The 13,685-nt window shown below is 39.2% G+C and overlaps 1 protein-coding gene across 1 annotated transcript in view; it reads left to right on the forward strand.

The window, feature by feature from the left end:
* The window catches only part of RFC1 (replication factor C subunit 1), a 77,958-nt gene that overhangs the window by 38,650 nt on the left and 25,623 nt on the right, over positions 1 to 13,685 (forward strand). The window contains exons 5-12 of the mRNA XM_065877248.1: positions 696 to 937; positions 1,778 to 1,855; positions 5,158 to 5,235; positions 6,585 to 6,681; positions 7,733 to 8,007; positions 8,721 to 8,828; positions 9,900 to 10,079; positions 11,452 to 11,556. Coding sequence (XP_065733320.1) covers positions 696 to 937; positions 1,778 to 1,855; positions 5,158 to 5,235; positions 6,585 to 6,681; positions 7,733 to 8,007; positions 8,721 to 8,828; positions 9,900 to 10,079; positions 11,452 to 11,556 — 1,163 coding nt within the window. The remainder of the gene's footprint in view (positions 1 to 695; positions 938 to 1,777; positions 1,856 to 5,157; positions 5,236 to 6,584; positions 6,682 to 7,732; positions 8,008 to 8,720; positions 8,829 to 9,899; positions 10,080 to 11,451; positions 11,557 to 13,685) is intronic.

A 13,685-nucleotide genomic window follows, 5' to 3' on the forward strand; every position in this document is an offset into this window, starting at 1 on the left:
CAAAGAAGCTTTCCCTGACTACCCTATCTAAAAGAGCACCCTTCATCACTCTCTAATTCTTTCATTCTGTCTTACTTTTTTTTTTTTTTTTTGCGGTACTCGGGCCTCTCACTGCTGTGGCCTCTCCCGTTGTAGAGCACAGGCTCCGGACACGCAGGCTCAGTGGCCGTGGCTCATGGGCCCAGCGGCTCTGCGGCATGTGGGATCTTCCCGGACTGGGGCACAAACCCATGTCCCCTGCATCGGCAGGTGGACTCTCAACCACTGCGCCACCAGGGAAGCCCCTGTCTTACTTTTCTTCATAGCACGTATAACTTGACAGTATATGTTTATTTATTTCTGTATCTGTTTCCTCTTCTAGGTTCCAAGCTCCATGACGGGAGGGATTTTGTCTTTTTTATTTGCTGCTGTATCCTCAGTGCCTAGCACATAATGGATGCTCAGTAATTATTTGTTGAATACATGAGTAAATATACACGTTTGTGTACTCTGGGTAGTAATTGGGGGAGATGGTGTATTACAGACCTGGCACTGGTAAATGTGAGGATAACTGTTGAATTTAGGAGATAGGAAGAAAAGAAAATCATTAGCATCCCATAGCACTTGTATATTTTTTATAAAGTTGGTGGAAGTGGTTGCTTTTGTAATCAGAATTGATATTTTATCAAGCCATATTTGGTCATATTTCATTTAAGATGAAGAAGACGACTTTGTGTGTAAGAAGGCAGCCTCTAAATCAAAAGAGAATGGAGGATCTCCAAATAGTTATCTTGGAGCATCAAACATGAAGAAGAATGAAGAAAATACTAAGACACTAAACACTAAGAATAAGCCTTTGTCACCAATGAAGCTTACCCCCACATCAGTGCTTGATTATTTTGGAACTGCAAGTGTCCAAAGATCGGCTAAGAAGATGGTGGCAAGCAAAAGAAAAGAGGTGAGTGTTCTACAGGCAAGCAAGAATGTTCAGGATTTGTACCTGTTCAGTTATTAATAAGAGGTGAAATTGGATTTTATGAATAGACCAACATTTTATTGATGAAAATAATTTTCCTATGATTATGGGTAAAATGTAATTGCTATTATGTTGGAGGACGACCAAGTTAGAATATCACACATTTAAGTTTTTGATATTTGAAAGTGAGAAAAGATCATTTAAATCATAAGAATAAATTGTGATTCTTAGAATTTAAATACTCAAATGCAAACTCATTTTACTCTTGACCTCAGACAATATAATTGTTCCCAAATGAGGTCATGAACACATAACTTAGAATAGAGCCTCCCTATGCTATACTTGTGACCTACTCTATTTTGGCTGATGTTGGATTCATCTTTTCCTGGACATTTAGGAAACAAATACAGATAAGTTAGTGAAAGTAGTTCCCTGCGTGGAAGCCTGCCGAGCAGTGTGTGTGTTGATTTCATCAGTACCTCCATTAGAGGTAATCTTTCTCATGTGTTGGTGTGCCAATTTTCTGGACTACTTCTGAAGCAAAGACATTAGTCTCTAGGGTTTTTTTTGGGTACTTCTTTTGAACATTTCAGTAGAATTCATTGAGAATCATCTGTCTGTAGCATATTTGCTTGTTAAGAAATTGGGTGTGGTCACGGAGTAGCCATGAACATAATTTTTTGGCTGGTGTGCATTGAGTCTATTTCATAACTGATACATTTATCTCTCATTGGTGTATTTATTTAGCTACAGTTAAGAAAAAGCACCTTACTTTGAACTTAAGGTTTATGCTGATCTTGCTTGATTTTCCTTGAAATATAGCCTTCACAGAATGCAGATGATTCCAGATTAAATGATGAAGCCATCGCCAAGCAATTGCAACTTGATGAAGATGCAGAGGTATTAGCATTTTCTTTAGATATCATTAGCACCTTGATGTTGTCACTTGCTATTTAGTCTACCCAGGCAGGCAATTAAGATAGTTCTAGTTTCATTTTGGATTGAGCCTCATTGTAAGAGTTATGTGTAAAATAAGTTAAGATCTAATACTATATGCAAATCTAAGTTTATATAAAAGATAAATGATGAGAGCAGGGGATAACTAAAGATTTATTATTAGATTTCTTTGAATGGAAGCCTCCTTTAGAATAGTAAAATAATTTAACTTGGTCATATCTCTTCTCTTTCCCCTCTGGGCAATCTCATCTACTCCTCTGGCTTTAAGTACTATGCATATGCTGGTGATCTCTAAATCTATCTTCAGTTCAGAGTGCCCTTTGTAGTGAACCTGTTATATTCATTCAGTAAGTATTTATCGAGCACTTACTGAGTGCGTGGCACACTTCTAAGTGTTAAGGATACTGAAATTAAAAAAAAAAAAGTCAGATCATTATAAATGCCACGAGGAAAAGTAAAGGAATAGATGTTTGGTGTGATCAGTGGGGTTATGAGTGTTCTATTTGAAACACAGGGGTCAGGAAAACCCCTCTGAGGAAGTGACATTGGGGCACATAATTCATGATAATGGTGAGCCATGGGGCTTCCTTCTACCTGGAGGAAGGTTTCCTCTAAACATAGAGAATAGCAGGTGTAAGCATCCTGAGGTAGAAATGTTTGAGTTTGATGAGTTTGGAAGAAATGGCCAGCAGCAAATCCTGTTATGTCATGACTGGTCTTTGGTACCTACCAGAAGGACTTGGGATGGTAAGAAGTTCGGTTTTTAGTCTCTGTGAGATGAGAAGCCATTGGAGTATTGAATAGAGAAATGACATGACTTTTGATGGCTCTTAAAAGAAAATTATTCTGGCTGCTGTGAAGCTAAAGAAACCACGGTGGGCAAGAACAAAAGCAGATCATTTTGGAGACTGTTAGGGTAGGGAAGGTGAGAGAAGATGTTGGCTTGTACCAGGATGGGGGTAATGGAAGAGATAGTGAGAAGTGGTCATCATCTGTTTATGCTTTGAAGGTGCAACCTTCAAGTTGTTGCAGATAGACTGGACGTAAGGTATGAGGGAAAGAAAAGATTCAAAGGTGACTCCATGTTTTTCGGCTTGAGCAGCTGGGTGAATGGTGATATCACTTTTTTTTTTTTTTTTTTTTTTTTTTGCGGTACGCGGGCCTCTCACTGCTGTGGCCTCTCCCGTTGCGGAGCACAGGCTCTGGACACGCAGGCTCAGTGGCCATGGTTCACGGGCCCAGCCGCTCCACGGCATGTGGGATCCTCCCGGACCGGGACACGAACCCGCGTCCCCCGCATCGGCAGGCGGACTCTCAACCACTGCGCCACCAGCTAAGCCTTGGTGATATCATTTATTAAGACTGGAACACTGATACAGGAAAATCAAGAATTCTGTTTCGCACATAAGTTTGAGATGCCTAATAGGCTTCCAAATGGATATGCAGAGTGGGTAGTTCGGTAGAGGAATCTGGAGCTCAGGGGAGAGGTCTAAACTGAAGATGTTTATTTGGGATCATTAACATTTGAATGGTATTAAAACCAGTGTAACTAGATGAGATCATGGGGAGAGAATGTAAACAGAAAAGAAGTCTCAGGATTGAGCTCTGGGGCACTGTTAACAATGAGAGGTCAGGAAGAGAAGGATGATCCAGCAGAGGAGATTTAAAGAAAGTGGCTAGTGAAGTAGGACAATCAGGAAGGCTTGGTATTTTATGTAAGCCAAGTGAAGAAGGTATTTCAAGGGGGAGTGTTGTCTTTGTCAGAGGCTTTAGACCTTGGTACCTGCTGTTTGAACCTCCTTCCTGTTTATTAGCTTAAGTGTCACTTTCTCATATTCCCTAAACTATGTTAGAAATCCCTTCTGTATACCCTGTAGCTACTATTAACGTTTATTTGTGTCTTCTTAAATTGCTCTTTCAGTGTCTTCCTGTATGTAGACTTTAAACTCCTACATACCAGGGCTGTTTATGTCTCAACTGTTGTGACATCATTGTTCATCTTAGTGCTTGGCATAGAAGAGGCTCTTTTTTTTTTTTTTAAACATCTTTATTGGAGTATAATTGCTTTACAATGGTGTGTTAGTTTCTGCTTTATAGCAAAGTGATTCAGCTATACATATACAAAGAAGAGGCTCTTGATAACAATTGTTTTGAGAGAACAGTATTCTAGTCTTCTGAAATATACTGACTGTTCACGTTTTATTAATTTGGCAGTTTATAGTTTGTGTTTTCAAAATCTTTTTCCATCTTATTGACGACACTGAATTTTATAAACTACATACAGATATCCACATGACTCAGGGTAGGACAGATGGCCTAGGTAAAATCATGAAGTGATTTTTTTAGGGACCTGACTTCTTATCTGTCTGAAATACTGGAGGCTTACCCTGTCTTTTCCAAACCAGGTGTGGCAGTTTGTATCACAATCCTCTGTTTTCCCATTTCTATCACATTCTTTCAGAATCCTGTTTGGGTCCTGTTTCTCATATATAATGAGAAATACATTCTACTTCCACACGTTCTCTTCTGGAAGAGCTCCATTTTACTGAAAGTAAAAATATTTGGAAATAACAGCGAGGTGAATGTCTGCGTGTTACATTAGCATTTTAGGAAAACTTCTGATATAATGACTTAAATTTTCAAAAGTCAGGACAGATAAATTACTACTGTGTTGTACCCCTGAAACTAATATACTATTGTTAAGTCTACTGTACTTCAATTTAAAAATATATCAGAACAGATACATTTGAATTAGTAATTGAAAATAGAAGTTTGATGACATTAGCGATAGTTGCATTAGTATGTATCTTACTGTGTGTGCAAAGAAGGTATATAATTTTCTTGGTTTATAGATTCATTTCTTTGTGTGCCCTCCACATCCCCCACAAGGCTATTGTTTTTCTGTTAGAATAGTGATTCTCTCCTGAACTCTTTTTAGAGTTTAAAATAAATAGAGATGAGAGATCTGTAAGTGTTGCATTGGGACCATTAAGAAAAAGCTAAAGACTTGGAACTTTATGCTCAATTTATCTATCAGGCCTGCAAAACTAGAAATATATGTTCTGCAGTCTAATTTGGCTTCACGAAACAAACTTGTGATACTCAGCTATTAAGTGAAAAAATGTCCTAGCTACTTTATGGAAAATGTTTTTCCAGTTTCTTTTAAGTATCACGAACCACACATTTTAAAACTCTTTATTTACAAAAAGAAAAAAAGCAGCTCACTGTGTTGACACTTTTTACAGCTAGAGAGACAACTGCATGAAGATGAAGAGTTTGCCAGAACATTAGCCATGTTGGATGAAGAACCCAAGACCAAAAAGGTGGTGTTTTACCAGGCTGTTTGCACTCTGAATATACAGTACAGATCAGTGTGCCCTTTCAGACCTGTGTAGTCTAGGCTCTGGAGATATAACCATGAATAACTCTGCTAGAGAGAAGCTAAATTATTTTCATTTATAAAAATGTTTTTGGAGAAGCTCATTGAGAAACTTCTTCTTCCTAAAGGAAGATTGATAGAGCCAAAGCCAACCAAAACCATTCTTCACAAAACAAGTTGTAACTTTTACTTACTGTCTGTCACAAAGGGGCTCTCATGTACTTGTTCAGAGAATAACATTTATAAAGATTCCAATGGAATCTAAAGTTTAATAACTTTAATATTACTGTCTTTTTAAAAACATAATTTTGCTGTTTCTAGTTAGCTAACTTTAAGATCTGTATTAGGACAGTCTCAAAAAATAATGAGTGTATTTTTGGGAATCTCTAAAAGCATCAAGATTTTTTTCTTTAAGCACTTGATCTCCAAATAATTAGCCTTATTTCTGTTGAATCACATTCTGTTAATATTGTCATTATCAATACCTGACTAAAAGATTTTACAGCAGGCAGATATAACACAATAGGGTATGGTGGGGACTCTGTCATTTGAAATGCCTTACTTCATCTAAAGGCATTTAAATTAGAATTATTTAAAAAATATGCTGTGTCATGCACCCCAGTTTGTGACCTCTTTGTAAAATGGAGAGTTTTTTTTTTTTTTTTTTTTTGCGGTACGCGGGCCTCTCACTTTTGTGGCCTCTCCCGCTGCGGAGCACAGGCTCCGGATGCGCAGGCTCAGCGGCCACGGCTCACGGGCCCAGCCGCTCCGCGGCATGTGGGATCTTCCTGGACCGGGGCTCGAACCCGTGTCCCCTGCATCGGCAGGCAGACTCAAATGGAGAGTTTTGAAGGAGCAGTGAAGAGAATGGACATTTTTTTTCTCTTGAGAAAATACTCTTTATTTTTCTTTTGATCTTTAGATTGTTTTTAATTTACTCTTTTACGTTTAGATTTTAGTTTTTAACTGCATAATGCTAACAATTTGAGAATGGAGATGAAACCAGCAGAAACTAGGCTTTCATTTTCAGACTCACAAGTGGGGAACAACTGGCATGATTTTTTATAGATGTATTTTTTATACCCTTTCATCTGTTTCCTCATCTGTAAAATTAAAAGTACTAAAACATGTTTCATTTGCCCCAGAAATTTTGTGTATAAATGAATGAACATTTATTGTATTGTTCCTCTACTTTGGAAGATGACCCTTAAGTTTGGTTGATTTTAACAACGTATTTTGTGGTAATAGTTTTCCTGTTATTTGTCACATTTGACACTTTTTACGTTTTCTTAGGCTCAGAAGGACCCAGGAGAGAGAGAGACGTTTTCATCTGTGCAAGCCAGTTTATGTAAAGCAGAAAAACCTAAATATCCTCATAAAGGTAAAACTAGCAGAAAAAAGTAAGCTGGAACATTGATCTTTATCGAAGAAAATTCATGTAATCATTTTTAAACGTTCTGTTGAGTAATTGCCTGGTATTCTTAGATAGATACTTCATAGGAGTACTGGAGCGTGTTCTACTTAGATACCTGGATAAGCTGTTTGGATATTTGTTGGTGTAGAATGCCTGTCTGCTCTGATTGCGAGAAATGTATCATAGCTCTTGGCTTCATGTTTATTTCCAAGTGTAGTGCAGCTGTGTGGACTTCAATACATGAAGACAAAAGCCTAGATGTTTCAGGCTCATAGAGTTGGCTCATAGTTATCCAGGTCATCTGAAGCTCTTCTGCTGGTTGTCTGTAGGTTTTCGTTTTTTTTTTTTAGTGGTCCTGATATCTAACCATCTGTTAATATAGATGGGCTTAATCTTATAAGTATATCTGTTCATATAATTTTAGTCTTGAAATCCCAAGATTCTTTCAGACTTTATTACAAACAGAATTTTTTATGTGACATATTTTAATTAGCAACTTTTCTGTGTGAATTTCAGATCATTGACGTTTATCTGTGGAATAAAGTTCATGTTCTCAGATGTAGTTTACCATATTATTTCAATTAGTGAGTAATTTATATTGAAAAAGGCAGATCGCTTAATTTGAACTGGTTATACAAAGAAGTAATATACAGATGTTTAATTTTTTTTTTTTTTTGTGGTATGAGGGCCTCTCACTGTTGTGGCCTCTCCCGTTGCGGAGCACAGGCTCCGGACGCGCAGGCTCAGCGGCCATGGCTTACGGGCCCAGCTGCTCCGTGGTATGTGGGATTTTCCCGGACCGGAGTACGAACCCGTGTCCCCTGCATCTGCAGGCGGACCCCCAACCACTGCGCCACCAGGGAAGCCCCAAAGAACTAAAATCTTAATGTGCGTGTTATGAAGTCACCATATGACGTTGTGTCCTACTAAGATTATTCAGTTGAAAAATGAAAATATAATCTTGATATTGGGTATCATTTTCCAAAAACAACAATCATAATCTTTTCCTTCTTCCTAATAAAAACAGAACAATTTTCAGATGACAGGAAGAACTGCAGTCCTAAGAAGCAAACTAAATGTGGAAGTTCAAAAGAATCTCAGCAACATTCCAGGTCATCCACTCATAAAATAGGAGAAACTTCTTCTCCAAAAACCAGTTCCAAGCTGGCACCACTGAAAAAAAAAGAAGAAAGTTCTAATAAAGAAACAGAGCCTATGGCCTCAAAAAGAAAAGAAAATGCCATTGAGTTGAAAGAGACAAGAACTCCTAAGAAAATCAAAAGTTCTCCAGCTAAAAAAGAGGTATAAATTTTCTAAAAGCATATCATTTGGGGGCTGTGTGTTGATCTTGGTTTGATTGTTTTCAAGTTTTATTTCTAACTTTATAAGTCATTATAGTACTTTTTTTAAAAAAATAAATTTATTTATTTATTTTTGGCTGCGTTGGGTCTTCGTTGCTGCACGCAGGCTTTCACTAGTTGTGGCGAGCAGGGGTTGCTCTTCATTGCGGTGGCTTCTCTTGCTGCGGAGCACGGGCTCTAGGTGCACAGGCTTCAGTAGTTGTGGCACGTGGGCTCAGTAGTTGTGGCTCGTGGGCTCTAGAGCACAGGCTCAGTAGCTGTGGTGCACGGGCTTAGTTGCTCCACGGCATGTGGGATCTTCCCGGACCAGGGCTTGAACCCGTTTGCTCTGCATTGGCAGGCAGATTCTTAACCACTGTGCCACCCGGGAAGTCCCCCTTTTCGTTTTTTTTGCTTGGGGCTGACAACTTGGCTTATACACCCAATCTACCCTGAGGTACGTGCCTTTAGAGAGAGTCAAAAGGTTTGAGAAGGGCTGATGGCAGGGATGTTTATAAGCCAGGCACGTGTAAATTGGGGAGTACCTCTGTAGCTAAAATTGTTAATATCAGGACCAAACACTGAAGTGACTTAATGTTTATTTATTGATATGTATTTTTAATTTTACATTAAATTTGCATGACTTTATTCAATTTCCTCTCCCTCTCCCCAAAGTCTGTAAGTCCTGAAGATTCTGAAAAGAGACGAACTAATTATCAAGCTTATCGAAGCTACTTAAATCGAGAAGGTCCCAAAGCTCTGGGCTCCAAAGAGATACCAAAGGTAAGAGTACTGAGAGGATATGTCATGGCCTCTGGCCTGTGGGTCCATGTATGTATTTACTATGTTTACAGTAGCAGAGAATTAATAATTAAAAATGAACAGAAAAGCCTTAGTCACCATCTTTACGAATTAGGAGATAGGCTACGGCAGTCACAAGATTAATGCTCTTTGCCTTCATGGTGCTTATGGTCTAACTCAGGAAAGAGACATTAAGTAAATTATTATTTAATTATAATTGTGATATGTGCCATAAGGGAACAATCCGAAATTCTTTTAGGGGGTGTAACAGAGGAACCTGGCCCTAAGAGGAGTTGTAAGTGGGGGAAAAGTATGACCAGATTTGCATTTCAAGGAGAGCATTCTGGCTGCTGAATATAGAGTGCAGTGGAGGGGGAGGAATAAATATAGGGAGATCAATTAGGGGAGATGGTGAGAAATAATAGTGACTTGTCTAGGCTAGTAGCAGTGAAAGGGCTGAGAAGTGAAGTAGCTTCAATGGAAGAGGCAAAATCTGTAGGACTTGGCTCTCTTTGGCGCATGTCTTTTGTATTATCAAGTTAAATTTCCAATCAAGAGATTATGTGCTATTGCCTTTAAGTTGCTCGCAGGTTGTTAGATTTACTATCATAGGGGAAACAGCCAGAGAGAAGGGCAGGAGCTCAAACTTGTTTAGTTTTTTCAGAATTGAAACTTTCATTTTTTAACAATAGCAAGATATTCTGTAGGTACATTGCATCTGGTTGTTAAAGTGTTACAAGTTAACTAGTAGTTTAAATATTAAAAAAAAATGAGAATAGTATGAATGGATAATTTTAATACACTTCCCTAACCACGTCGGACGTATATTTTTTATTGCTTGTTTTATAAGTTTATTAAATGTTAACCTACATAAGAATTTCTCAGGATTTAATTTGTTCCTGCTTATTTGCTGTAAATTTCCTGTAAATTTTTTCATGCTGAGATTATTTATGATGTCAAATGAGAAAAATCAACTTCCTGCAGCTTTGATGCCAAATATTTCTTTGGAAAGCTGCCATGTAATTTCCTCTCTGCTTGAACACTGGTTTTTAGGGAGCTGAAAATTGCTTGGAAGGCCTTACATTTGTAATCACAGGAGTGCTGGAGTCCATTGAACGAGATGAGGCCAAGTCTCTAATTGAGCGTTATGGGGGAAAAGTAACAGGAAATGTCAGCAAGAAAACAAACTACCTTGTCATGGGTCGTGATAGTGGTCAGTCCAAGAGTGATAAGGTGGGTACTGCTGTGTTCTCAGCACAGTGAAGTAGGCTGCTTGCCTTGGCAGGCTCTTCATGTGACCATATGTAGTATAATGTCCTTTACACGGAGTGAGATGAAGGAAAAAAATGGAAAAGTAATTTCTTCACTACATTATTTCTTCTCCACAGAAGTGTTGTTTGGCTTTGACCCTGGGATTTTGGTTTTCCAGTTGAAGGCACAGTTCCTATTTACTTGGCTTTCTTAGCATACTATTCTAGTCAAAATCTTGTTTTGAAGATAGAAGCAAATGAAGTTTTCCTCTTTTTCTAGTCCTAAGTATACCTATATATGCTGCTGTGGACTCCATCTTAAGTTTTTTAACTGGAATATCTTTTTATTGGAAGGTCTGTTGGGTAGTATTGCATTTAGTTCCAAGTAATAGAATACCTGACTAACTGTGGTTTTGACAAATAGCTGCTTATTTCCTTACCTTATGAGAATTGCAGAGGCAGGCAGTTGCGGGGGATGGTTCAGCACCTCGGTGATGTAGCTAGACTTAGTGCCATCCTCCACTTCTGTCTTCATGCACGTTGCCTTGTGTTGCAAGGTAGCTGCCACTCTCAAGTTCACATATAAGGCAGGAAATAGGGAGCAGTGACAAGATGTTATACTAGCTGTGACTGACCTTATAAGAGTTTTCCTGGAAACACCTCTTACAGAATTCCACTTAAGTCTCATTGGCCGGGGCTGTCACATGGCCATTCACAGCTACACGAGAGGTTGGGGAGGATGAGGATTTTTCTGATTCTCAGACCAATCATAAGTCATCACTTGGAGATGGACACATTGGAGTTTTGTTAGCAGGGATAAGGTAGAGGAGAGTGTCTGCCAGCCGATATGGCTTTGACCCTAGTGGCTTTGACCTTTGTAGGGCAGAGGGAAAGGTAAAGCAGTCCACAGAAGTGGCAGTGTGATACCTCAGGTGCCAACCCACCACTCTTAGACGAGGTATCTGTTATTTTCTTTTTTTCTTTTTTTTTTTTTTTGCGGTATGCGGGCCTCTCACTGTTGTGGCCTCTCCCGTTGTGGAGCACAGGCGCCGGATGCACAGGCTCAGCGGCCATGGCTCACGGGCCCAGCCGCTCCGCGGCACGTGGGATCCTCCCGGACTGGGGCACGAACCCGCGCCCCCTGCATCGGCAGGCGGACTCTCAACCACTGCGCCACCAGGGAAGCCCTATTTTCTTTCTTTTTAATGATACTTTTTCATGAACATGGTTTTAGAAAATATTCCAGTGTTATCTAATTTACATATGTGGTTTTTCACCTTCTGACAAGCCTGAGAATCATAATTTTTTTTTAACCGAAAGTAATGGTTTCAATGATTTGCATTTTTAATTAATAGGCAGCAGCCTTGGGAACAAAAATTATTGATGAAGATGGCCTATTGAATCTGATTCGAACTATGCCAGGCAAGAAGTCCAAGTATGAAATAGCAGCTGAAGCTGAGGTTTGTATACAATGAACTTGACTTATTTAAGTTGGTGTATAGCAACTTCCCTGTTTCATAGAGACATTTCTTGGGTGGATGCAGGTCTGTGGGCTAAAAAATTAACTTTTCCGTCTACCACAAATGAACTTACCTTATTTCCTTTTGAGTGGTGGACTGTGCTGTAGGCTGTCGTCTTTGACATGTTTCCTTACCTTTCTCAAAGGAGTATGAGGAGGGAGAGGGGACCTTGTATTGCACTTACCATATCTACTTAAACCATCCATATTTTCCATATTCTTGCAATAACATTGTGCAAAGGTTCTTGCTTAAGAGTTCTTTGAAGGATATACTATAGGTATCAGCATGGTAGTATTTTCATTTAGAACTATATTAGGACTTGTCCAGTTGTGACAGAAACCAAGCCGATATTAGCTTTAGCAAAAAGGGAAAAATTTTGACTCACATAACTAAACTCTGGGCAGTCAGATGTAGGAACTACTGCATGTACAGACTGCAGTGCTTTTAGGACCCTTTCAGTTTCTGTCTCTGTACTTCTCCTAGTGTTAGCTTTATTCATTTCCACTATATACAGGTCTTTTCCACGTGTAGAACACAGGGGTGCCAGCAGCCCAAGTTAAATGTCCCCAGCTCTGTCACCCAAGTGGTGAGGTGGTCTTCCAATTTATTCCAGTTAGAAAAATCTTGGGGAATGATTTGGATTAGCCCGTCATCAGTGTCCCCTAATGTTGACAGCTTACATAGCCGTAATACAGTTACCAGAACCAGGAGGTTAACATTGATGCCATGCTGTTAACTTCACAATTCCCCCCCGTTATCCTTAGGATCCCACACTGCACTGAGTTGTGTCTTCTTAGTCTCCTCCAATCTATGATAGTTCCTCAAGTCTTTCCTTGTCTTTTTATGACCTTGATTTGATGAGTACTAGTCAGTTGTTTTGTAGAATGTCTCTCAGTTTGGGTTGTTGATGTTTTCTCATGGTTAGATTGAGGTTATGCACTTTTGGCAAAGAAGACCACGTAAGTGATACTCTGTCCTCCTCAGTGCATCGTATCAGCTGTGCATGATGTCGGTATGTCTTATTACTGGTGATGTTAACCTTTGTTACTTGGTTAAGATGATTTCTGCCTGGTTTTCCCACCAGTGAAGTGACAGTTTTTCCCCTTTGTAACTGATAAATATCTTGGGGAGATACTTTAATACCTTGTTGTTCCTCAAACATTCACCCACTAATTTTAGCACCCACTCACTGGTAAAGAGGCACTTTTTTTTTTTAACATCTCTATTGGAGTATAATTGCTTTACAATGGTGTGTTAGTTTCTGCTTTATAACAAAGTGAATCAGTTATACATATACATATGTTCCCATATCTCTTCCCTCTTGTGTCTCCCTCCCTCTCACCCTCCCTATCCCACCCCTCTACGTGGTCACAAAGCACCGAGCTGATCTCCCTGTGCTATGCGGCTGCTTCTCACTAGCTATCTATTTTACGTTTGGTAGTGTATATATGTCCATGCCACTCTCTCACTTTGTCACAGCTTACCCTTCCCCCTCCCCATATCCTCAAGTCCATTCTTTAGTAGGTCTGTGTCTTTATTCCCATCTTACCCCTAGGTTCTTCATGACCTTTTTTTTTTTTCTTAGATTCCATATGTATGTGTTAGCGTACAGTATTTGTTTTTCTCTTTTTGACTTACTTTACTCTGTATGACAGATTCTAGGCCCATCCACCTCACTACAAATAAATCAATTTCATTTCTTTTTATGGCTGAGTAATACTCCATTGTATATACGTGCCACATCTTCTTTATCCATTCATCTGTCGATGGACACCTAGCTTGTTTCCACATCCTGGCTATTGTAAATGGAGCTGCAATGAACATTGTGGTACATGACTCTTTTTGAATTATGGTTTTCTCAGGGTATATGCCCAGTAGTGGGATTGCTGGGTTGTATGGTAGTTCTATTTTTAGTTCTTTGAGGAACCTCCATACTGTTCTCTGTAGTGGCTGTATCAATTTACATTCCCACCAACAATGCAGAGGCACTTTTTTTTTATTGAGACATTATTCACACATCATAAAATTCACCCTTTTAAAATGTACGTTAGTGGTTTTTAGTATATTCA

Source organism: Phocoena phocoena, chromosome 5 (genome assembly GCF_963924675.1).
Source record: "Phocoena phocoena chromosome 5, mPhoPho1.1, whole genome shotgun sequence".
Lineage (NCBI taxonomy): Eukaryota > Metazoa > Chordata > Mammalia > Artiodactyla > Phocoenidae > Phocoena > Phocoena phocoena.